General features: G+C 41.4%; 1 protein-coding gene across 7 annotated transcripts in view; it reads left to right on the top strand.

The window, feature by feature from the left end:
* Positions 1-26,826, top strand: part of TOM1L1 (target of myb1 like 1 membrane trafficking protein) — a 583,218-nt gene that overhangs the window by 550,120 nt on the left and 6,272 nt on the right. For 2 of the 7 annotated variants that reach the window (XM_076353864.1, XM_076353865.1), the window contains 7 exons: positions 10,948-11,026; positions 17,478-17,627; positions 18,063-18,182; positions 19,774-19,881; positions 20,566-20,682; positions 24,188-24,321; positions 26,399-26,459. In XM_076353864.1, the coding sequence (XP_076209979.1) occupies positions 10,948-11,026; positions 17,478-17,627; positions 18,063-18,182; positions 19,774-19,881; positions 20,566-20,682; positions 24,188-24,321; positions 26,399-26,459 (769 nt within the window). Of the gene's footprint in view, positions 1-7,787; positions 7,902-8,106; positions 8,192-10,947; positions 11,027-17,477; positions 17,628-18,062; positions 18,183-19,773; positions 19,882-20,565; positions 20,683-24,187; positions 24,322-26,398; positions 26,460-26,826 lie in introns of those variants that run through there. The other 5 variants (XM_076353863.1, XM_076353867.1, XM_076353866.1 and 2 more) reach the window with 5 other exon arrangements.

Raw genomic sequence — 26,826 nt, forward strand, 5'->3', positions numbered from 1 at the left:
CTCCCTGGGTAAAATGTACTGCAGAGAAATGTTTGCCAAAAACATCAGTGTGGAGATGCAGCCAAAGCAGTAAGTATATTTTGAGGTTTTACATGAGGTTGTCTGCTCTGTTCTGAGCAGAAATTCAGAGATTTTTTTCCTTAAGTTTCAGAGAAACAACCAGCAATAATTTCACCCTGCTCCATCCTGATACAGGGGACATACCTTCTGCAATTTCTGTCCTTACTGAACTTAATTACAGTGAGCTCAGGCTCCATGACAGGTCGCTGTACAACCTGTTCGGTTTATATACATGCTGCAAACCCCAGTGAACTGCAATGCAAAGTAACAGTCTGAACTCCATGAGAAATGTGTGTGATTCCCCTGCTCCACAGTACTCGAGGCTTAGCATGACACAGAGGTGACAATGCCATAAATCTCCATTTAGGCCACGTGTATTAATCTATTAGCACCAACTGTGCAGAAGCCCCTGCACTGGACAGCAGTCACTAACCATGCAGAAGTGTGGTGGAAGTAAACAAAATCCAAATACTCTCTTCCTTAGAAGAGGGCTCAGTCCAAACGCAGGCAGACTTTGTTGCTGTGTTTAGATTAAGAAACCAGATGAACATTTGCCTCTGTTAGCAACAGGGAAAAATATTCTTCAGCTTTCATTGAGTTACAGCATTAAAATCTGCACTTATTTGTTTCTTCTATTAACTGGCAGATACATAGCTGAGTCTTTCCATTTAACAAGTTGGTGAAATTTTCTTTACATCCTCCACTCTGGCAGTAGGAAAATCACTGACTTTGAAATGGGTCTTTTGGTATAGCTCTGTCTTCACTACTGGAAAGAGGTTTTGTTTTGGGGTTTTTTAACTTCCTGTTAGCGCTGAGGCAATTAATGTGTGGTAAAATCTACAGCCGGTGGGGGATTTTTCCAACAAAACAGCTCTGATAAGCAAATACCGATTTGTCAAAATCAAAACTGTTCCTGGGAATCTGTTTTCATTCAATTCTGGTTCTGAAATTGTCAACATATCTGGTTCTGCATTCTCAAAATGAAAGCTAATGGGTTTTGGCTTTGAATAATTTTTGGATTGACTTGGACAAGAAGCGTAGTTTGAACTGTCCTTTTGTTAAAGAAAAAACAAAACCACTACGGAAATCCTAACATGGGCAAAACACTTTGTCGTTTTTTATATAACACAAAATGGCTCATTCAGAAGAGGATTGTACCGTAAGTTGCACATGTGTGTTCAGTTTAAAAAACAAAACAAAACACACAAACCCTGTAACACTTCATTCCCTAGCAGAAAAACACCAAAACAGAGACAGAGAACCTGTATTCAAATGACCCTCTTTAATAACCAACTGTCCACCGACAGTCTGTTTACTCAGTTCAACTAAGAGACTGTATATGCCATCATGACAGATGAGACTTGCTGAGACCTTAGATAAAGACTCCTGTGGAACAGCATAATTGATGGAGAGCTCAAAATCATGGCACGGACTGCTTCTTGTTTTCATTAAAATACTGACCTTGGTAGCTTTTTGGGCCATGCCTGTGTTTCCTGTAATGCATTTATTTGACATGAGCTAACATTTTTCTAAGCTGCTTTGTCAAGTGATTGAAGTTATTAGTAAAATTATGACAACATTTGTTGTCCCTTATAAGAGATGAAAATTAGTCTTTTACTCTGTGCTATATATATGCTTAGTTTGAGTAACAATAATTGTAGAGTAACCAACTAGTTCCTTCATTTACCTTGGCATCACACTTTTTTTTTAACTAAACAACCTAAGAAAATAGTGGGTTTTCTATTTAGAGGAAAGAGGAGTAAAGTGAACCCAGCGAAAGCTATAAACCAAATTAAGAACACAGATTTATAAGCTTCTTTACCTTTAAAAACTAGACAAAGCAAAATCGGTCACTATTGTTATTTTTATCCCGAGAAGTCACCCTGCGCTACAATACACTAAATGGTACTATGTACACTGCTCACTGTAAAACAGCTAAACATCCATGAGTCATTTGTTTAATCATTTCTGAGTTTTTATGCCAAGCACCTGCCTTTTAATTTGCTACAACCAACCTGAAACATCTGTCAATTTTTTCCCCATGAATTAATAACTCCGTAATTAAAATCCAGCAGAGAGCTCAGCTGAGACTCCCGGTTAATTAGGACAGGAGATAGCCATGTGAGCAGCATGGCATTACATTAGTTGGAGAAGGCTTGGATTTGAACCAGGGCTCTGTGGGTGACGCGGAGCTACCAGTCCATGATTTAACCATGAAGCTTTTGGATATTTGTTCCAGTAGCCAGTACGTTTATTTGTGGGCAATCAAATATTGCTGAAATGGTTTAATCAGGATGCAGTGCCTGAAAACTATTTTCTTTAAATGTGTATTTTTAAAGGATCTGGTTTTAGTTATTGCTATTCTCCAAATACTAAGAAAATGAGAAGAAACACTGCTGAACTAAGCTCTTGCCTAGAGCTGTTTTGCACCTCAAGTGACAGTGGGAGCGCCACGAAGAGAAAAATGACCTTCTTGGTAAAGGCCATACCTGCTGCTAATGTGCAAAGGTTGCGGATTTTCGTTTCTTCCAGGATTGCTTTCTACACTGACAGTTTCAATGGTGTCCAAATAATCAAGATTGTTTCTGCTACTGAAAATATCAGGTTGATGCAGGTTGATTGCCGCAGCTTTTGAAAGTATTCTTGTACCACATACTTGATATGTAAGGATTTGGGGATTGGTTTTTTGCTTTTTGTTTTGTTTTAAAACAGCAGACAAAAATATTTGTTGTTATATCATATTTCAGCACACCTGTAGATGAAAACATCTATCTGAAGACCTCATCACTTGTCAAGTATTTTTTTAATTTTAAAAAGTGCACCAATTAATATCACAGAATTCTTCAAGCTTGTTCACTGAAGGCAAAGAAATTTGTATTGCAGCTAAGAGTGAGATATGAAAGATTTTTTCATGAACTTCAATAAACAAAATTAAACTAAACATGTAGCACACAGTAATGTACACCATGTGTAATCTGAATGTCCTTGCTGTGTACCACAGAGAAAAAAAGTGTCTTGATAACTCAGAAGGCATTCCTGGATTAATTGGACAATTGTGTTTTACTACTGTCCAAATTCACAAAGGATCCCCTACGAAATACACTTTTTTAAATAGACTCTAATGTAAAGAGATGTTTGGCCAATTCATATATTCTTCATTGTCAGCTTAAATACGAACCAGTTGTTTGCTGTTTTCCTTTGTAGACAAGATGATAGAAAAGTTCCCAACTTCTCATATGCTAGTTTGCTGTAAAGCTGAATTACTGAGTTCATACCTTATTTTCCATTTTGAGCTTGCTCTTTACGCAGCAGTATCTATATAGCAGTCGCATCCCATTCATGGGAAAACTATCTACAATTCCCGTAATTTAAGATTCGGGGAGTTGTTTATTTCTTCGTAAGTTTTCCCCTGAGATTCAAGCAGAGGATTCTACCTTCCAGTGGATAAGGTATATTTAATAATTAATCTCATACAGGAAAGTTGAGTCAAGACTTACAATATTCTGCAGTGTAATAATGATTTCATCGTTTCTTTATAAATCTAGAATCCATTGCAGGAAAATATGCCTCTGGAGAGAAGCTGGGGGAACTGGATGATGCATCCTTGTCTCTGAGAAGGTGAACTTGAGAAAAGGCTTTGGTAAATTTCCTAAATATACCACAGAATATTTACCTCCAGCCTTGATTCAGGGAAAAAGGAGGATTGTTTCCTGAAAGGAACGGGAGGAGAGGCAGGAAAGCTTTTGGATTAACACCACATCCCAGAGGGAAGTAGTATGTAGTATCTTTAAAATAAAATAAAGGTGAATAGATGTAAAAAACTTATTTCTGAGAGCATTTACACACACTCATCCTTAGGTAAAACAAGGTACACATGGTTTTAGTTTCAAATTAGCTGTGACTCCCATAGCGTGTTACTAAAAAAAAGGTTTTTCACTTGGAATTCTCAGTGTTTTAGAAGGTGGAGAAATACTGATTTGTCCAACTTCACATGAAAGTCCCAGGGCAGTGACGGCGTGCTGAGGCTGTGTGGTCCAGGGAATGCAGCACAGAACTGCGAGTGAGAAAACCTGACTGTCATCCACTTGTCAGTCCTGAAAAATACCACACCCCTTACCCTCTTCCACCTTCGGAGAGCTTTGCACTGCATATACAGAGTTTTTTTTTTTTTTTTTTATTTCAAATGACAAGAAAGCATCATAATGCTGCAGAGCTGCAGCTGAACCACACTGCGTATATGAGAAAACCCAATATGGCTGATAGGGTATCGCCTTTTCGAGACACCAGCCTTCACTGCGAGTAGCCACGGCATGAAAAATGAGGAGATTCGTTGAACAAGATTGCCCTCTGCAGGCCACAGCCACCTCCCTCCGCCACTTTTCTATGCAGGCAAATTAAATACGCTGCTAACATGATGGGGTTTGGATTTTTCTTTTTAAATAAAATAGTAATTACTTAAATAGATATTTGGGGACAGCTCTTTATTCTTAGTGAGACTGGGTCCCAAACATTAATTTAATTTGCCCAAATAGCTCCTGATTAGGCTTGTTGTTATCTGAAGGCAATGAGCTAATGGAGATGATGCAGAAGGGATTTGATTTAGCCCTCTAGCTGTTTGTTCAAGTTGAGCTACCAGCACAGACCATAACCAGCATCTGGTCTAATGAGCTACAGTGAGAATCCTGCTGATTGTGTCTTTGTTGTACTGGATAACAAGGGAGAATCACACTGCAACAGACTTCTGGTGAAGACTGTGAGGGTAAATACAGCTCTTGGGAGATGGAGGAGGGAATACTTCGCAACTCCTCACCTAATCTCTGCTGAATAAGAATCTCTCTCGTTTTTAAACTAAACCAAAAATCATCACCATGGTTTATAATTCTCATATAACAAATAACAGCAGGTACAAGTCAGTATCATAAATCAGTTTATGAATATGACAGCTGTTTAAGTATTTCACTCAGTGTTGTGTGTGTACGTGATTCCTTGAAAATAGGACGGAAGACTAAATAAGGTAACGGTGTGATTTTTAAAAAACTAAATTAATGATATATAACTCTGAACTTTAAAACCAGCAAAACTAGATTGAAAAAAATTCTGTGTAGCTATAGCAATTAGGGATGTGATTTTATGTCTGTAATTGACATAGCAGCATCAACAAAATCTCTAGTACCGATAAAATTACACTGACAAGCCTGCTTATGTTGGTGTAATACACGTTAGCTCAAGAGGCAGACATAAACTATGCCACTAAACACTCTTGTTTCAAAACATTTTGCAAAGAGAAATTATTTAGCCTCTTCTTTCTTTTTATAGCATGCTATGTGTGCTTGCAAAAGATGGAAAATGTCCCTTAATAGTAATAACTAAGTATAATACTATGTCTGCAATAATAGTAAAATTGCAAGGAGTGCAGTAGGACTCTCCTGGAACTCTTTGATCACTGACTCATAAATACCAAGGACTCCAGTCCAGCGAAGGCTGAAGAGTCAGGCAGGCTTGTTTCAAGCAGAACCCGAAGCTCACTAGGACTTCATAGATCTAGACCAGCAGATGATTTCAATGAGTAACTTTAATCAATAAATTCCAATGAAAAAAGGCTTCATCAGATTTTTTACCCCTGAGTAGCTCAATAAAATATGCTCTCTGAAACAAGATCTGACTCACATTGCAGGTTTAACAAGGGCTAATTTAAATAGGCCCTTATTTCAGTTTTGGTGGTAAAGAGCAAATGAAATAAACACCTAAGTTTAGAGGACGTCTTTCAAAATTCTGCAACCAAGAATAAATAAACAAACTCCTGTTTTGACAGACGATATCTGGCTTATAACCAAATGACAAGACTAACAGAAGTGTGGAAAATTGAGATGCGTTCACTAGAAACAGTCTCTAATGGAACCTCACCAAGCTGTATGATGAACTCCACCCATTTACTGTAGAACGAGTAAGAAAAAGATTCAGCTCCTACATTCATTGTACATGATCAACTTGCCCAAAAGTTCTTGTAAGAACTTGCTTTTTGTAGAGATACTTGCAGGCACACAAAAAAGTACGTTCTTCTCCAGCCTTTATGTTAAAGCCGTCCAGTAGATGGGGCCATAGAGTTATACAGAATGCAAAAGAACGTAAAATGAGTTTATCCTAGGAAGAGCTCTCACCATCAGTGCAAATACAGCTTTGTTAATTCACGAAATTCTAACGTCAGGCAAATAATTTATTTGGTTATATCATGTTCTGACTGTATGGCTGATTAAGCTGTACTCAAATGCTAGTTAATATGATTTGGTATTTGTTTGATACTGAAATAATTACAACTCTCAGTCAACACAAATTACAGCTGAGGTTTTAGTTTTCATTCATGCCACATTCGTTCCCAAGTATTATATAGGTCTGAGATACAGTCAGACTTGTGATGAAGTGACACAATGGAAGTCATTGATAGTAATTGTAGCAAGAAAGACCCACACGTGGAAACGTGTATGCAGTGAGAGAAACGTGCTAGTGGGTCCTACATAATATGAAGGATGACTTTATGAATGTAACTTACATGTGCTGGGTTTTTTTTCCCTGCTTCTTTGAGATCTGTGCGTCTGTTCCTGTTAAATCTGTGAAACATAAAAGAACATACGGGTTTGAGAACGAACACATGTACGAACGTTGCAGGAGCAGTGGTCAGCCCCCGTGATTTCATAGCGGTGAATGCTTAAGTTTGAAATGTGTCTGCACATAGTGTGCAGTATGGTGCAGCAGAAGTTGTCACTCTCACTGCATTTGCGGTCTTCTTTTAAAATAAATGAATTGTGTGTAATCAATTTAACAAGCAAATTGCATCGGGTGTCAGTTTAAAAGTGTACATTCTATTTTGATGCATTTGGAAAGCCTGATTTTCTGTGGTCTCATACCTGAAGTGAAGGTCTTAACACTTATATTGTAAACCTGATCCTTTAAAGTCAGTTCTGCTGTAAAAAGTTCTTCAGAATACCTGAAAAGACAAAATTACCATCGGTCTTCTGTGCCACTGAACCGATCGGTGGGGGAGAGTGCTGCAAGCCAGGTATTTGTTTTTTTCCCTTTCCGCTAACGTTAACATAGGCTTCCGAGTCACAGGTGCCAACAGGCAGGTTGGAGCCCCTGGGTAGGTTCGACCCAGGTGTTTCTGAGCTTTGCCTTACGAAATGGCAAGTTTCTCGTGGCTTCGGCTATTAAGTCCCATTTAGGAGACGGCTGAGGGAACTCCGATCAGTTTGCCGTGAGCTGGGGGCTCCCGTCACGCGCTGAACCCTGGCCAAGGAGCGGGAAAAGGAGGACGTGGCCACGTGAGCCCGCATGGAAGTCAGTGGGGTGCTTTGGGTCCGGGACAGAGGTGCCGGGGGTGCGCGGGGCTCACCCGTCCGCGAGGCGCAGCCGTGAGGGGCCGGGCTGCCGGAGCCCCCGGGCGGGCAGCCCTCCGGCAGGGTCGCGCTCCGGGCCCGGCCCCGGCCGGCGGCCGAGCGGGGCTGCTCCCGTCACCGCGTTAGCGCTCACCTCGCCGCTCCGCGGGGACAGAAGCGGGGCGGCCCCGCAGGTGCCGCGGGGAGCCTCTGCCCCGCGGGGGCGGCGCTGCCTGCCCGGCCCGGCCCGGCCCGCACGTGATCAGCAACGAGGAGCCGCGACGGCACCTGGAGGCGGCTCCGCCCCAGTCCCAGGGAGGGAGCGACCAGCGGGGCGGGAGGGGAGCGGCCGGATCCGGCGGGACGGGACGGGGCTGCCCCTCAGAGGCTGCGCGACCCTGCCGGCAGCGGCCATGGCTTTCGGGAAGGCACCGAAGGACCCTTTCGGCACCGCCGTGGGCAGCCTGGTCGGTGAGTAACGAGGGGGCGCCGCGCCCCGCCCTGCTCCGCAGGCCGCCTGAGGGGAGCCGGGGGGCGCCGTTTCCCGCCCCCCCCGCCCGGGCCGTGAGGGACGCGGCGGGACGGTGCCTCCCCGCTCTTCCCGCCCGGCCCGGCGGGGCTCGGCGGCGCCCGGGGTCCCCGGCCGGCTGTACGGCGGCTCCCCTTGGCCTTTCAGAGCGGGCGACGTTTGGAGCGCTGCAGACGGAGGAGTGGGGACAGTTCATGCACATCTGCGACGTGATCAACGCGACGGAGGAGGGGTGAGCGGGGCGGGGGGGGGGACATCCCGGTGTCAGAGGGACCGGCGGTGCCGTGACCTGCCCCCTTCTCCTGTGGGAAATGCGAACAGCCGGGTTTTCATCACAGAGGCAGCACCAGCGTTGCTCGAGGGCAGGGCAAAATCGAGCAGTCGGCGTATGATGAATATGTAAAGTTACCCAAAACGAAATAGCAGCAGGGAGCAGGTATCTTTGGTTCCTAGGGAAGAGTTTTGCCTGTCTCGGCGCCTCTTGCTCAGCCGTCAGGACTTGTAGGGATTAGACTTGTCGGCCTTTCCCCACAGTGTTAGAGAAAGGCGGTAACAGTTTTCTCGCCTGAATCTGATGTATTTCGTATAACCTGTACTGCTTGTCAGGCTGAACGGGTACCCTCGTGCTCTGCAGAACCCAGCCTGGAAAAAGACCTTGAGCATTTGGTTGCCTACAACGCTATTTAAAACACTGTGCTTTTAACTTAATCGGGGTTCCCCACTATGCAATTTCTCAGCCAACCTACACCACAGCAGAAGAGTGAAGTGCTGGCTGGGTTTCTGTTCAGTGGGATCCATCGTATCGACGTGTGTACTCGGGGCTCCCGGGGCAGAGGTGGCCTCTTGCACCGAACGGCCATCTCCTGGTTTGCTCAGCCACTTGCTGCTTTGTGCTTCCTTGTTCCCACCTGTAAAAGGTGGAGAAGGAAATTTGTTCTCAGCATTGCATTGCAAGAACTCACTGCTAGCAGTGGCATATTTTAACACCAACTGGAGAACTTTCTCCAGGAGAATGAGGTATGCCTTAGTTTCTGCACAAGTATCTTTTATGTCAGCTTTTCCTTCCTTTTGTTTTTTCGGATCCCACACTCTCACCTGTGGCTCTTAGAGCTTGGAAGGTCAGCGGTAACTCCCTTCTGGTCATTGCCGTAAGCAGCAGCATGCTTTGACCCTCAGCATTCATTTTTCTGTGGAGCTTCTACGCAACAGAGATTTTTTTTTAATAAACTACTTCCTCTTGCGCACAGCTTATGCTTACAGAGGAATTCCTTATAACTTCCTCCTAGGCAACTACTACTAGTCACGGTCTGTAACAGGATACTAGGAACAGCAGAACTGCTGTATCTAATTAGGCAAATGGTTATTTTAATGCAGTATCCAGCTCCTGACCAGAGCATTTCCAGATGCTTCAGAGAGAGCAAGAAGCAGGAGTGGAATAGTAGTATAACTTTCTGCAAGGGAAAGTTTTCCTCTCCCGTCTTGTGCTCCCATCCATCGCTTCTGTTTTGACTTGATGCTTTACTGGTATGACTGGGTATGGCAACTCTGTTGCCATAGGATAAAAAAAAATAGAGAAATCTTTTCTTTTTTTTCTGATGAAGTACAACAACATTTCAAACTGAAAAATGCGGTGATGGTAAATACCCATTTAATTTCATTGACTTTGAAATATTTTCAACAAAGATTTCTTTTTTTCTTACTGAAACATTCTATTGCTCCATCTTAGATTCTAGAGAGATCCTAAAGAGACTTTAGGACATCTTATTTTTGTTGATCATGAGCATTGAGCTGTCCCTAATAATGGTATGCTATAGATAGCCCATGTTAACCAGGCAAAACTGTTTTCCACATGTGATAAGCTAGATACAGTCTTCCACCCTTTTCCTCCTACATAGATAGTTAAAAGATATGGGGTGTATATATAGAAATCAAAATGACTAGGCTAGAAATGCCCCTATCTCTGGGGTGGAATGGGTTGTCCATCCGTACATGGTAATTACTCAGATGACTTAAAAGCATCCTGCAATTATAAGATTGGAAGTTAGCCAAGACACCCCTACTCCTGACAGCAGTCCCAGGAAAATATTTTTTAATTGCATCATACATGAAAAATAGGTACCAGTCAACTCTTGATACAGCTGGCAATCGTTATTCCCTTTTGTAGCAGTAAAAGCTAGATAGGTAAATCTAGTGTACAACGGTGAAATATAATTTTGGAGGAGACTCCGCAGAGGAGAGTAATTTTATTTCTCTGCACAAGTCTGGAGTAATGCACAGTCTGCAGTAATAAACCTAATTCACTGCTTTGTTACCCTAGCTCAATGCTGAAGTGATTTTGCTGAAATCAATGGGGCAATTGCTCTAGTTTTCATAGAACCATAGGATGGTTTGAGTTGGAAGGGACCTTAAAGATCATCTAGTTCCAACCCCCCTGCCATGGCCAGGAACACCTTCCACTAGCCCAGGTTGCTCAGAGCCCCGTCCAACCTGGCCTTGAATGCTTCCAGGGAGGGGGCATCCACAACTTCTCTGGGCAACCTGTTCCAGTGCCTCACCACCCTCATAGTGAAGAATTTCTTCCTTATAGTTAATCTACATCTACCCTCTTTCAGTTTAAAGCCGTTACCCCATGCCCTTGTAAAAAGTCCCTCTCCAGCTTTCTTGTAGACCCCCTTCAGGTACTGGAAGGCTGCTATAAGGTCTCCCCGGAGCCTTCTCCTCTCCAGGCTGAACAACCCCGACTCTCTCAGCCTGTCTTCATAGGAGAGGTGCTCCAGCCCTCTGATCATCGTGGCCCTTCTCTGGACTCGCTCCAGCAGGTCCATGTCCTTCTTATCTTGGGGACCCCAGAGCTGAACGCAGTACAGTGGGTGTAATGAATTTGGTCCCGTATCTCAGGCCGGTACTTTTGGCTCTTAGATTGTTTTTCTAGCTCATAACTTCATCCAACTTCACTGGTAACTTTTTCTACTTAATTTCTTGTCGCAGGCCTAAAGATGCAGTTAAAGCACTAAAGAAAAAGCTTTCAAAAAACTGTAACCATAAGGAAATCAGGCTTACCCTGTCTGTAAGTACAGCTATATTTATATTAATTAGACACTAAGAAGGAAAACATTTTAAACGATAAGGTGGCATGCAAATTATCACTGACACAACTCTCCAGGATGTTTTCTTTGTTGTTTGTGTGTACAGCACAACCACAGTGCAGATCAGATGGTCTGCTGGCGTTCCACAGAGTCCTGGATGACGCAAATTCTCATGTTTATTGTTGCTTTTTTTTTTAAACCTGTACTACGTAAAAATAGTATAGTTCTTATTTACTCCAGTGACTGTCCCTCTGAGTGCCCCACCTGTTTGTAAAAGATATGGAGGTTGGGCTATCACATAAAAGCTACATTTGACCATTCTATTACTCACCTTGTGGTACTGATCTTAGTTAAACTAAGCATGGTATGCAGTGTTGTGGAATGTGCGATACCTGTTTTGTAAAGGTAAGTGTTATTGCTTATAAATGAGAAACTTGAATGAAAGGGTGACAATGGTGAGTTAAGCAAGGGAGCAAGACACAGGGTAAGCCACATAAGATTCAGGTGTTATGACTAAAGGTTGGAGTGGCTGGGAATATCCCCATTTGAGATAACCTGGCCTCTAGAGTCTGACAGTGTTTCTGAACTACCCCAGAGTTTGGGGAAGTTGTGATTTCAGTCGATTTAAGATTTAATGGAGTATGTTAACATAGTTCTCTGTTTTCCACTACACTGATAACGTAGGCAGTAGCAGGAAGCTCCGAACACTGACGTAAGTCCAGAGTTGAATTACTCTGGACTATTGTTAGTCAAACTGTGAGAAGAATCAAGCCATTCGTATTTTGAGTTGTTGGGGATTTGTGTCCTTCATTATTTATCTAGAAGTATTTTCTTCACCATTTCCTTTTTGGAGGTTGTAGAGGCCTGTCTGCATTACACTCTGAGTACTATTACTCATGGTTTTGGTATTTGTTGTGCAAAATCATTATCTATATCTATATGTGCTGAGAAGTGATGAAGGAAGATAGGTGATTGATAGTGTCGAATTGTAGGTCACTTAGCAATTGCCCAAGTGTCTCCTGACAAGTTAGAGATGCAGATAAATGCGTTAAACATACTGATGTATACCTTCAGCTCATTCCATTTCCGCACTTCTTTCCTGGCTTCCTCCTCCTCCACTGTCTCATGAGTCACCTTTTTGTGTGTTCTATGTGTTTGCATAACAGAAACACTGTAATTCCACTGTAATTGCAATCCCTGTATCAGATCTGCTTGCTTTCTCCTACAGTCTTTGTGCACCTAGGTCCTTTTCTGAATATCTGACACAGTCAGCTGGAGTTATGATAACCAGTGCTTAGATTTAGGAGCCTTTCTTTGGATATTTACTCTGCAGATATACCCAAGGTGACATTATAGGTTAACTCTTAAGACCATAAAAGTGGGAAAAGGATCTTGTTTCATGCGTATCCAAGGAAGAGCTTTATCACATTGACCTGGAAGCTCATTGTATTTGCTTGTAGATGGAGTGTGTACCAGGTTTCAGTTGTGCTTGTAGTTCAACACGTTCTCACAGTCTCTTTGCCCTTTGAGGCCCTTTCTCCATGTCTGTTCTCGCCCACTCACATGTACTCATGTAACTGTGCCTGCCAGGCAATCACATCCTTTTGGCCCAGTTTCTGTTTTCTGACTGCAGGTTTCTTCTCCCTGAGTTCCTTAATCTTTTTTTTTTTTTAATAAGTGCCAGCCTTTCTTCCAACTCTCTCTCTTCCTGCTTTTGTTCTTATGTGTGATCTTCCATCCTTTGCCTCTCCCTCTGCCCCTGGCTCCTTTCCTTTTTCTGATTTTCTACCAGTACTGCCATCAGTTTAGCATGTGTAAAACCTTTCCTTTGATGACCTCATTGCTGACCATGTATGACTTTTAACTCCTTTGTTCCTAAATCAGTCTTTCTATGTGCTGTATCTTCTGGTTTGGGTTCTTGATTGCCTTAATGAAGTTGTTCCTATTTCCCATTTTGAAATGTTTAAATTAGAACAGCAAATCATTGCAAATAGGAATTGAAACATTCCTGTTTTTCCAAAACACAAGCCCCCCCTCCCTGTGCAACAGGAGTTGTAAGAATTTTCTCTCCGACCTATATTAGATACAACTAAGAAGGCAACAGATCTGCAAATCACTCTTCTTTTGAAATGTACTTTGATCCACTTTTATTTACTCAACCTTGAAATTCTGGAATTTAATCTTTCTAATGAAACTGCTTAAGGAGCTTATTCCCAGGGAATACACACAGTGAAATGTGAAAGTCTTCATCTGAAGTAGCACGACTGCATGTGTTAGCCCTGATTCTGTCATCGAGACCTGTTAAATCTGAACAGTGTCTTCCTCCTTCTGGCTCATAGATGTTTGTTTATTTACTTGGAGGAAGAAGGGTGAGTGCCAGCTGTATAATGTGTTGGCTACGGCTTGACTTCACGTACTCCGATCTACTGAAGTTGCCCAGTGCTGGTGAAGTCACGTGGATCGAGGTGTATGTGTGTCAGGCCAGAAGTTGCTTCATGCACAGTCGTTGATAAAGCCAAGAGATCAGGCTTGGCAGTGGTGATTTTGCAATCAGAGTGAAGAGGATTAGAACTTTTAGGCAGGAATCCAATAAAGTGTGTATGTGTTGTTTGACTTCTTATTACTAATAGACTTTGGATACGTAAACTGTTTACGTAGTGAACGCTGAGACACCTGTTCAGTTGTCCCCCTTGGTTTTGTAAAGCATTTACTGCATTGCCCCAGTTCTGATGCCTGTAAGGTCTTAGGAACTGAACAGGACGTGGGGAAGTAGCTTATTGAATGTGTCCCTCTCTACCTGGGTCCACACACACACTCTTACATACAAAGCAGTGGGCAGAAATTTCAGATGGAATTATTGTTTCATTTCCACATTACATTGGAAAATATTTTAAAGGAAGTCATTGGTTAGATTTAAATTTTGGAGTTTGTTTTTTTGCCTTAGGCTTTTCTGTTTTTCCTTTTAATATTCTGTAAGTTTTCACATGTAAAAACAATTTAGCATGGCAAATGTGGCCTTTAGATTTTCCTTTGTTAAATTAACATTTAAAAAAGGAGAGGATCCAAAAAACAAAAACACGAGGGAGCACTCCAGCTCCTCAGTCAAAAAAGTCCTAGTCAATTTTATTACACTTTATGGTATATATGGGCAAAGAGGAAAAGAAAAGGATATTGAGTGGGAGCAAAAGAAGTCCATATTTCAATGTTTTATTTCAATGTTTTTTATATATATCATTTGAAAAATTCAAGACTTCTGAAAAATTAATATTTTTGAAATGCAGAATCTTGGTGAGGTCTACATAGCCTCTACGCTGTAATTGATGAATGGCAGCTGAAAAAGCTGCTCATACAGGTTTCTTTTAAATGGTGGCACTTGGAAATAGTGTCTTGCTGTTCAAAAACTCTACTGCATAGACATCAGTATATGGTTAGTAGAGTGTAATCCTGGAGATGGATTGATGACTTGTTCCCTTTGAGTCAGAAATATGAAGAAGCAAACTGTTCATCTGTGTTGTCTTGCATTCACCTTAGGTCTGAGAAGTATCCATCGCAAACTACATCCATTTATTACAGCTTTATAGACTGTACCTGGCTGCTTTAGATGAGCAGATAGTCCTACTGAATTCTGAGTGAGGTCTATTGATAAGGAATGTAGTTGACTTCCTTATCACCACCACCATCTCCCCTTTTTGCTTCTGCCTTACAGGTTGTCTTCACCTCTGTTCAGATGCCTTTTATTGTTTTAGTTTTGTGTTGCTGTCATGTGAACCAGAGGGCTTTGATTGTGCAATTTGCCCTCTTTTTTGCTCAGTGCAGATCTCTTCTCAGCTGAATGTCTGGTATCAGCTAGCCTGGAACATAGCAGCTCTGTCAATTCCAACAGTTCTCAGGTCTTGCCTGTCATTTAGAGGAAGTTTAATGGTTTGGTTGAAGTTAATTTGCCCGTTCTGTTATTAAAACATGTTTCTATTGAGATTCCATTGTGCTATGTGGAGCAGTGGTTGACTTGCCCACCTTGGATCTATTCATTCCAATGGAACTGCTTGGGAAGGTGAAGTCCTATTTGCAATGATAAATAACCATATTGAAGTTCTAATGAAAGGTGTTATTAGCATGAAAGTGGCTTGTTAATGAATGGTCCAGTTAAAAATAATTGAGTCAAATTCTTTTTTTTTTTTTTTTACACCAGCTTAGTTTCACTCTGAGTGGGCTGTACTGGCATAACTGAGTGGAGGATCTAGCCCATTAGTTCAGTACTTTCATTCAGAGGGTAAATACTCAGTCTCCTAAGTAGGGAATTAATAATAGGGAGTAGCATACCAAATTTCCCATGCGCTGCGTTGAAAATGTTTTACACAGACCATCTTTGAAGTACCGCACAGGCAAATGACTTAGCTTATTAGCATATGTTTCATGTACTCTTTCAAATGAAAAATAATGATTCGAGCCAAGATTTTTTTGTAATTATCTCTCAGTTAGTTTTTTGCATGGCAGTCTGCCAGTGTCTTTGTTCTACCCTGTTTTCATTTCAGCAATATATTTTCTTCCGGTTTTAAACCTCTTCTCCCATAAGTTCCCCATCACACTGGGAGAAAAAACCCCATGTCCTGAGGCTAGAAAATGAGTTACTAAAATGATTTCAACTTAGTCAAATATAGTCTGCTCTGAATAGGAAAGTATATTTAATCTATTTTTATCAAGATTAGAATAGCATCCTTTAAAATCTGTGTATCCTTTTGAGAATATATCCTGTCTGTTGCATGATTCGGGGGAAGTTTTGTCTTGAACCATGAGATTTTGCAAACTTATGTTAATTTCTACCCTTTGCTTTCACCTTTCCATCTTACCTCTTAAATTGGGAGGGAAAGTAAAGATACGGTTGAAGAGCAAAAAGCACAAGAGTGACCGTTTTTCTCTGCATGAGGCATCGTAGTCCTGTAGTCAATCTCCAGATTTGAGCCAGGCAAAGATGAGTTCTGTGTCTGATTCTGCACCTGATCTGACTGACCTCAGTTTCCTATCAAGACTTGTATTGGCCTGATTTCAGGTGACTGGGTGTCCTGGTTCCGGCTGGGATAGAGTTAATTTTCCTCCTAGTAGCTGGTACAGTGCTGTGTTTTGGATTTAGTACGAGAATAGTGTTGATAACACACCGATGTTGTAGTTGTTGCTGAGCAGTGCTTACACTAGTCAAGGACTTTTCAGCTTCTCATGCCCTGCCAGCGAGAAGCTGGGAGGGGGCAGAGCCAGGACAGCTGACCCAAACTGGCCAAAGGGCTGTTCCATACCATGGGACGTCATGCTCAGTACATAAACTGGGGGGAGTCGACTGGGGGGCGGTGACCGATGCCCAGCCAGTTCCCGAGCAGCGGTCGGCGGGTGGTGAGTGGTCGCATCACTTCTTTTCCTGGGTTTTGTTCCTCTCTCTCTTTTTGTTGTTTTCCTTTTAATAATAATAATAATTATTATTATTATTATTATTATTTCAATCATTAAACTGTTCTTATCTCAACCCACCGGTAGTCTTACTTTTGTTCTTCCAATTCTCTCCCCCATCCCACTGGGAGGGAGAGTGAGCAAGCGGCTGTGTGGTGCTTAGTTGCCGACTGGGGTTAAACCACAACACTGGGACGTAGTGACAGCTTTTGATATCTCTGCTATAAAATGGGAATTGTAATCAGCCACCTCCAGGTGTACAAGGGAGCAGTATTATGTCGTTATCGCATACTGCTATATTTGATAGGGCAGACATGTTGCTTGCAGGGATCCTACCCTGAGCATTCCAAGCAGAGTTTTGGAAGTAGACTTATTTTGTGAAGATGAATCTGAATCGGACAATTGGAACAATTCACCTCTTCTGTTTCAAATCAATGTGACCTTTAAAACGCATGGAGAAATTGTACTCCAAGTTGTTGAATTTGTTCTTTTCTATTTTTTCATTAGTCTCTCACTTACAGGGCAGATTAGAAGAGAGGCATTTAGTAATCTTATTTTCTTCTCTTGTAGACCTCTTCAGAATCTGTCAGACCAGGGTACCTATGTGCTAGGCAGTGAATTAACTCTACTACTGAATCTGTACAAGTTGGGTTTTTTAAGCTATGGACAGATTTCATGCTGTTAAGGTACCATATGTTCCGTAACTGCTATGACATGGAAACAAGTGTGACCATACTTCTCTGTTAAAAATAGTATAACTCTGGCTAACACATCTCATTTTGTATTGCGTAGGTATAACAGTGCACACGGTGAGCTACTGTTTCCCCGTAGTAACCTCATCAGACATTCTGGTGAGATAGCTGGCAAAAATCTCTTCATATCCATTTGTACTCTTCCCCATAACACCTCGGAACAAATTAAACAAAAGGAAACAAAAGCAGTCAAGTTGGGTTTTTTTCCTAGTATCTCTGTAACAGAAGCGTTTTGTGTGTGCAGCTGCTTGACATGTGTATAGAGAACTGTGGCCCAAGATTCCAGTCTTTAGTTGTGAAGAAAGATTTCTGTAAAGACAAGCTGGTGAAACTACTGAATCCAAGATTCAATCTGCCGATTGACATGCAGGAGAAAATCTTGACCTTTATCATGGTAAGTCTAGAGTAAACATGTAAGAGTAAGTGTGTGTCTCTGCTATATGGTAAACATTTAATGATGCAGCCCACTTCTGTACTGTAACATACTCATGGGAACCTATTCCTAAAGCAGACTTTACTCTTGCTGCTTCTGCTTCATGCAGGAGTAGCACAGACTGGAAGCCGAAGGGAGAGAACTGGGAAACCGTCAGCCTCCACCATTTATGTTCCTCTCCCAGTTTGTGTATGTGCTCCCTCTGTGGTTGCACTTAGCAAGCAGGATGAGAGGTAACTTTGGAGCTTTCATGGTTCCTGCTGCTTTGAATGGAGTTAGCTGGAGTGGATGGAGGGAATGACCTGCTTTTAGGACCATGTGTTTTAGAAGCACTTGTCTGACCCACTGACTGACCATTTCTGTGACTGTTAATTGTTCCTGTTATTTCAAAACTAGACATGGGCCCGAGGTTTCCAAGGAATGGTGGATGTGAGCGAAGTGAAAGAAGTTTATCTAGAATTGCTGAAGAAAGGAGTGGAGTTTCCATCTCCTGATGCCAGCAGAGGGGGACCTAAGGTGGGGATACACAAGGATACTTCATTAACCATTGTAAATCAGAAACAGGATGTGTTAATTGTATGAACTCTGTAGACAAAGAAGGTGTGCTTGTTTTGCGTTTTTTTTTTTTTAATTTAAATGCTCCAGGGCAGAATATGACCAGCCTACTTAAGCACGTGAGCAGGAATCAGTTTGAATTATAATGGCTAAGATAACAACAAAGAAAGCTGGCCTCTATAATAGTTTGTTTATTTTATTTCAAACCACAGGTTAGTGAATACGTTCTCAAAAAGGAAGCATCTCTCTTGAGACTTTCAAAGTGTGTAAAGGATTTGGGCACGCTGTTTACCTCAAAATGAATGAGAGCTGAGTGCTCCAAGCGTGTCAACTTCTGAAAGCATCAACTGAAATGAGCAAGACTTTCACAAAAACATGCTGTTCAGAATTATGAGCGTTATCTATCTTTAAAATTAAACCAAGAGGTAGAAATCTATAAGAAAAGATTATTGTCTATATATCTCTCCAGCTGTTTGCATAGCTTGTACACAATAAATATTAATTAAGTATATGTCATAGGTATTGTGTAGCATCTAGGACATTAAGTATAAGTATGGCTTGAGCATTGGACATCAGCTGAAAATACAGTACATGTTTTAAAGCCATTCTTTCCAGAATTCTTTTTCTATTAGAAGAATTTCCACAAGAGTTTTGGGAAGAGTTAAAGCCATCCACCGCTGGGTGGAACCTTGCAATTACAGAATTAGATGCTTATAATCAGTGCAGACCAGAATGATTCAGATTTATCCCACGTTTAATTTGATGATTGAGTAGTGGAGTGTACAAAAGCTTATGTATTCACAGCTTGTTCAAACAATCTTTATGGAGAACACTCTTCAATAGATAATTTTTTTTATCTCACCAAGTACAGTAGAGACGAATCTGTCTACCACATGGATCTGCCAGTTAATATCAGTGGCAAACCTTCTGTTGATCTCAGCAACAGCAGACCTGAACACAATTTTTAGCTCAGTCTCTAGGACGTGAAGAACTTGAAGTGTGTAGTCTTGTGCAGGTTGGGTTTTGGATTTGGATTTTTTTGATAGCGGTCAGTTCAAATGCAGTGCAAGTGAAGCTTTCTGCAGACAAAGTGTTCCAGATTTGATCCAGAAGGCCTTTGTAGTTCATCTTCTGCAGAGACCCAGACTTAACCCCCCCAACCTTTCCATTGCTTCCAAGTGTGATCACATTCTAAACTATCCTTCACTGTAAAATTGCAGTGGCACTTTGGGAAGGACTCTTGGCTGTTAGATGGCTTAAGAGCTCAGGGAGCTAGCCTGTTCTTAGCTATTCCCCCTTTATCCTGTGGTGGAATTTACTTGCAAACCCATTTAAAAGATACCTGAATTCCAAGCCTCATTTTGTTACAAAATAGCCATTAGATTTATTCTTGTAAATAGACCTTGCTCAACAAATTCCGTGGGAGCATTGATTATCAGAAAGCTAATGCCCAGTTGCCTGGTCCGACAAAGATGTTTTGTAGCTCTCTCATCTGGATGTCTGCTTCAATTCTTGCGTTAAACCCAAGCTCTGCTCTTTTGTCTTTCCGCAGACTTCATCTCAGCCTTCTACAAAGTCATCACCATCTTCTGCTAATCCTGCAAAACGTTCTTTACTGCCTCTTCCCACAGGCCCGACATTATTGTTGACTCCTGAGCAGGTGCAGTACTACAGGTTTAGAGGGGGGCGGGTTCACTTGAAATGTACTGGTAATGTGTGATTTCGACAACCTGGGTGCATAGACCACTGGAAGGGACCATCAGTTCAAGTGGCATAGTTCTATATTCGTGGTTTTAGGTTCGTTCTCCTGAAGATGTTTTATATGGTGGTGTGCCAAAGCAAAGTAGGCAGAACTGAGTTCAATAAATGCCAGGCTGTACCCCAACCAGAAAGTGGAATCATTTACTCAAGCATGAGAATACCTAATGATCTCTTACGATGTTGTATGCAAATTGATAAAGGTTATTTCAAAGATAAGTGAGAAACAAAAGTAAGTTTGGCTATAAGGCTTGTGTGAAGAGATTATTCTAAAAAGCAGAAAGGAGAGGACAGTTCACCTCCATTCCTGCTTGACCTGTAGGTAACTAAAAAGAGTAACGGTAATGTTTGTGAGAGGGATTAACTGTAAGGAAAAGGAGTAGTACTATCAGACTTGGATCTTAGTTTGACTGCACATATAAAAGCTGAGCTAATTCCATTCTTTTTCATGGCATGTCACCAGAGTAAAATAATGCTAATTAGGCCCATATTGTACCTAGTGGGGAAGAAAATATGTATTAGAGATAAGAATTATTCTGCTCACTCTGTTCACCTACACAATATTCTGTCCTGTTGAACTCAACAGATTGGGAAACTATACAGCGAACTGGATATGGCAAAAATGAATGTGAGAGTCATGTCATCAATATTAAAAGAAAATGTTCCTGGCTCTGAAAACCCAGATGATATGAATCTTTTACAGGTATGCGATAATTCATTGGTAGGAGCTATTGGTTTGGTTTTGTCAAAGTTGATTTTAAAATGTGTTGTATCCTTTCTTGTAACATCTGGATTCAGATTGCCAAATGGAGTCCAACAACAGGTTTCTATCTCTGGTTTTGCTCAGCTTTCTCCTGTCACCTTCACCTTCCCCTGATAACTAGATAGTCAGGAAAGGACAATACAGCTTGCAATGCAAATTTAAGCTCTAGGGAATTCCAAGGGCAAAGGAATTTCATAATGGAGCATTCTCTGTTAAGCGTGTTCTGTCAAACAGCCCCAAGAACATTCCAGTTGAACGCAGTTGCCTTGTGGGAAAATAGGTGATGACAGTCTCTCTCTCATATCCGTCCTGGAGTTTTCAGTGCTCTCTTTATCATTACCAGTACCTTAAAGGGCAGACTGAAGGCCAGTGAAGAATATGAAGCATTGATTTTATGTGCGTGACCTCAAAGACTGGGAGCTTGCTGTGCTATAGATGAATCCACATGTTCTTAAAGTGTAGTCTGAAGGAAGTGTATTGCAGTAGTCCAGTTTAGATTTGACAGTGAACGTGCAGACGTTCTTCCTTCTGTGATGTCATTTCTTCTACTTGCTTGTGCTGTATTTTCTATTTTAGAAATTAAAAATGCAGTATTACTTTAGCATTTCAATAGTGACCTATGTCAATGGACGTTTTTCTGTTTCATATTGTCTGCAAGAATTTAAAAAGCTTTTATCGCATCCTTCTGTTTCTAAACTCACCTCCGAACTTCTATGATGAGGAAGCATTTTTGGTAATATGTCCGCATTAAATGTGTTGGAGAACTGATCTATTTTTTGCAAGTCTTCAGTGTGGAGAATTGCCCAGTGGAGAATTTTTCCTTTGCAAGGAACCGTTACTGGGTGCTGTTGGTTTGCCTTCAAGGTTGTGCTGTTCAGCTGTGTCCATTTATGGATTGGCTCACTCACAACTGGAGGTGATACATGGAGAGAGAGCAGCAGTTTGCTACAGTCTCTCATCTTTAAGGACAGGCAGCGCTGCTGGTCTGGGGGAACCAGACAGGAGACAGACACAAGCTCTCGGTGGTTTTTGCTTCCCTGGAAATTCCTCGCATCTCCAACACTGTCTGTTTTGCAGAGATCTGTGGAGCTATAAGTCGAAGGAGGAAGGGCCTGTGGAGCGAGGATCTGAGCAGAGTAGGCTTTAAACACAGGCAAGGCAAACAGCTGTTGCAATAGATTGCAGAGGGCTTGCTTTGCCTGTACTAAAGGATTGAGTATAGGTGGTTCCAGCAATGGACACCGCCAGCTAATCTATGGCTCTTCTGTGAACAATACTTTCTTCTGTAGTGGTACTGCCACCAGGGAGGTTGCCAAGGTGCAAACTGGCCTTGATGATTTAACCAACCAGTGAAAGATACCCCAGGTAGGAGAATACACTGGTTTAATATGCTTGTCACCTCTGTCCAGTCCATGACAAGGTAAGTGTCTTTGGTTGTGAAACAGGAAAAGCATGTCTTTCATTTCCTGCCTCCTACTACGGCCCTTCTGCATGTGGGCACGCAGATTAGGTTGCTCCCAGTAATAAAATTGTTGGCAGAAGTTTGAGGGCAGGGTGTGGAGTTCCCATTTGTGGGAGAGTAACTAAAAACTCATTCCTTCTGTGTTAATTTCACTGTTGTTCTTTCTGTTCTTTTCCCTCTGTGCACTGAGTGGTATAAAGCATCAAGCATGGCTAGCCTGTGCTTTTAACAATGTTTAATGTTCCCTTCTGTTTGTAGCTCTACCTGGATTGCTTGGATTAGGCTTTTGTGGTCAAAGTCCTTTATTAAAAGAGCTGCTTGTTTAGGCTTTGAGTGAGTTGGAGGCATTAATTTCAGTCCTTCTGATTATCTGGAGTCTCTCAAAAACTGTAACAGGGTGAACTTTCAGTGCAACATATTTTCAGTTCTGCAGCTTCATTAGTGGCTAGGCTCCTCCCTTTCTCCACCCGGTTTTGGACAAGGCTTAAGATAGCAGATCTCACTTGAAATATTGTGCTGACCAGTAACAGTAGTTAAAGAATAGCTAAAGCTTAGTATCAGCCACAAAAAGTAAAACTTTTGTACTGGATAGTGAATAGACATACTTGATGGACATGCAGGAATTTGGGTCCAGATCATCAGCTGGTAAGAATTAGCACAAATTCATTGGAATCACTGCTGATTGTTACACCAGCTGGTAGTCCATCATTGTAAAACTCCAGTTTTCAAAACGTAAGAGTGCATGTGTCATTGTGGGTAGGAGCAAAGCCTAGCAAATCCGTGCTTGAAATGAGTGCCTCAATTTCCTTCTCTATTGAATATTGATATTTACGAAGGAGCTAGTCTGCCTGTATAACGGAGTCATAAGAAATACATGTGTGGTTTTTTTAAATGCGGATCAGATAGTGAAGTGTGGAGTTGGAAAGGTTTTAAATTTAATTACAGACATTAAACTGAATACATTTGTGTATGTTTTATCCTGGGCTATGAAGATACAGTACTGAAAGGTACAGTACTCTGTAATCCTTATGCAGACTTGGCAAAGGGGTGCAAAATTTCTTTTTACATTCATAAAATCATTTATTTATTTATGTGAAGCATATGTTTTTTGAGGAAAAATCAGATCACTTTGAAAATAATACCAGAGCAATTTCTGAATAGCAGTGTGCAAATACAATTCCCTCTCCTTTTTTTTTTTTTTTTTTCCCCTTAAGCGGAGCCAGCCCCCATTTGCAAATGCACTGGGGGCACGGGAAATGTTGGCTGAGTTGAAGTTCCTGTTGCTAAAGAATTTGTTTCTTTGAACATGCAAAATCTGCAGTGGAGAGGAATATAAATAAACTATCTTCCATTTCAACTGGCAATAATGCAAAATTCTGCTCAATAAACTCTCGTAATCCTCCTATCAGCTGATTCTGCTAGGTTTGTGTTACTTTCTCAAAAAGTGCGTAGATTAAGTGTATCCAAACTTCCCCACTTAGAGGAAAAGTTTGGGCTGGCGACTTGCGTCACAGAGCACTTCTGTCCTTTAGACTACTATTGGCTTTCCTTCAAGCAGACATTGAACAGGATCACATCCATTACATCCATGCGAAATATCCTGCTGAGTTTAATCAGCTTCAAACAAGATCAAATCAAACTTGTTCTGCATCACCCAGAGGGGTCTTTGTTATTTTGCAGTTTGTAATTTAGACTTTAGAGACAGATAAATCTTTAGAAATAAAGGTGGGTCAAGGGGTAGGGATTGGGTAGGGGTAGAAGCGCTGGCTGTGATGATAGGAGTTGTCAACCTGCCTTGCAGAGATCAAAGACATGAAAATTATGCTATTTGCAATGTTTGGTATGCGTGTGGTTTGTATAAATTAAGTAATGTTACCCGTGAGTCTGCAGCGCTCAAGTGTCTTATCACTCTTCTCCAAAGACAAACTGGGAGACCACAGTTATGACTTTTTTTTTTTTTTTCCCTTCCTCTGCCTCGGGCAGAAACTGTATAAGACCTGTCGGATGATGCAGGAGAGGATCATGGAATTGTTGGTGACAGTGGAGAATGAAGATGTGATAGTTGAGTTAATACAAGTAAATGAAGACCTGAATAATGCCCTCCTGGGACATGAAAGGTAAGTACAGGGCCTCTCCCCTCACGTTTGGTATCCTAACTGAATAAGCACACTTAATGGACCCAGATGGTCCCTACATCTAATGTTGATACTCTACAAGGAGACAGATTTTTATCCTTAAATCCAGAAAAGAAACATGATTGCAGAAAGAGAAAATTACATATTTGCCTTCCCCTAAACACTTCAGAAACAGTTCATAAAGGTAGTCAGAAAATCATTAGAATGGGATAAAACAAGTTAACAGCATAGACAGGAAATCAGATGGAGGCATGTAAACAAAAATCACTTTGGAATTTAACATTCCTTTTTGGTACTGCACAGTGAATTTGTCATCAGTCTGCTACAAACCCTTTGGTACTGGTGATGGTCCTTATCTCTGCTAAGTGTATATGCTTCCAGGAAAGAATACTTGTTCTCCTTTCTAAACAACTTTGACAGCTTTACTGCAGAAATTGGCCATGGAATAGCATTCTGCCTCATTGCATGCTTAAGAGAGTCGCTTGCTTTTCTCAACTGGATTGAAACACGCTGTTCTGCTTGTCTTACAGCAGACAATGTTTTTCTTTCACACATGGAAGCACTGCAGTGCTTGCATTGGCATCCTGTGTATTTGTCTGTCATTGGTAGCATGACTAGATGCTAGCAAAACTGAAATTAATTTTAAACTCAAAATTCTAGTATTATCCCCCAAAATATCAGAGAGAGTATACTCATGGGGAGTACTATGGTTTAACAGGAACTAGCCTTCCATGTCAGATGTGGGCTTACATTTTTGTTATGACTGATTAATACTGGCAAGGCCAAGAACCTCTTGAACTATGAATAGTAGCTTGTGGGTATAATTCAATAAATTCCTTACGAAAGACTCACCTGGTGATTGAATGAGCAATTAATTGGCCATTGTGAAACTGGGCAGAAAACTACTGCATTTTAGTACTGCAATGTTATGGTTTATGTGTAATGAGTCTTCCTGGGTGCAGATGCATTGCACTTTAGAGTTGACAAGTATTAAAATGTATTTGGTTAATTTTTGTTGCAGAAGATTTGTTCTTTGGAACTCTCTCTGAACAATGAGATGTGTAAAGGACAAACTGATTTTAACTAGCTGTATCTGTTTCATACTATGTGTATTATTTGAAGACAAGTCATACTGCATTCTCTGTTTCTGATTATTAACGTAGAGTCCAAATTAAATCAGGAGCAATCGCCATTGTGCAATAAACTGGCCTCGTCTACGTATCGATGACTCCCTCTAGTGGCTCTAGCAACTTGTCGGTCCTTCCTGTATTTCAGATAAATAAATATGTTCTGCACTTGGAGAGACTTTTTTCTTCTGTTCCTCCCTGCATATATACTCTCTTTGTGGGCCTTACCAGTATGGTAACCCTGAAGAGCAAATGCAGTTGTGTAGACAGTCTCATGTCTACACCACTTAGGGCTCTTACTTCTGAAATGGGTTGACCTTACGGATGCTGAGTATCACTTGACCGGGTCTCCTCTGGACCCAGCGTAGCACTGTTGTGACTCCCAGTACATAAATACTTATGCAGGTAGATTTCCTGGTTTCCTTTTTTTAAATTATTTCAAATGCCTGAACTAATGAGGGCTGCATCCCAGAACAGGCGTGTGGTTTGTCCTGAGATGGCATGAGGAAATGTGAGGACCTCTGAGGACAGAAGGCTTCCTGGGACTCAGTTGGAAGAGTGTTCTGGTCAGAAGGAGCTGGATTTGGCACAGTGCGTGTTCATAGTTACCCATCTGGCACGAACGGAGGCAAAATTTATTGTCAGCTGTGCCTTGGTTTTGTTTTGGAAGAAACAGATGGCTGTTTCCAAAAGTGAACCCAAGAACAAACTAACTGGTGTTAGTATAGGTGATCAGGGGACCACAGCCCTGGAGAAGAGCGAGTCAAATTGCTAGTGCAGAGACAAGTGCCCCAGAGAAAAGCACCTGTAGTGCTTGTTTGGTGCCTCTGGAGTCTTTTGATAATCAAACTTTGATTATAACTGGTTTCATATTCTTATGAATGACACCACAGAAATGTCAGAATGAACATTTAACTCTGCAACTTCAACAGGTTCTCTCGAAACAGAGTTCGTTTTTTGGAGAATCAGAGAATACAACGTGAACGCACAGAGGTAAGTAATTATAAATGAACTCGTGAACTGCGGGACTGTAAACGTTCCCTTTTCATTCATTGTGAAAAATACACTTTTGATATACACGCAGAATTTTATTCTCTAGTTGAGAGGTACAGGAGACAGCAGGCTGATACTACCCTTTATTGATTTTCTGAAGTCTCACTTGCAGAATTTCATGCAAATTCACATAACTAAAGTAGCAAATAATGCTAAATCTAAGATGGAAGCTTGGTCAGGAAAAATGATAGAGAGAGAGGTCTATTCAAATGCTGGTTTATTACCTCTACAGCTAAGCACTATTATCTGCCATATACAAAATGAGGAACCATAATGTTTCTTTTCATTTGTTCTCTGTTAAGCATTT

This window comes from Aptenodytes patagonicus, chromosome 16 (genome assembly GCF_965638725.1).
Source record: "Aptenodytes patagonicus chromosome 16, bAptPat1.pri.cur, whole genome shotgun sequence".
Classification (NCBI taxonomy): domain Eukaryota; kingdom Metazoa; phylum Chordata; class Aves; order Sphenisciformes; family Spheniscidae; genus Aptenodytes; species Aptenodytes patagonicus.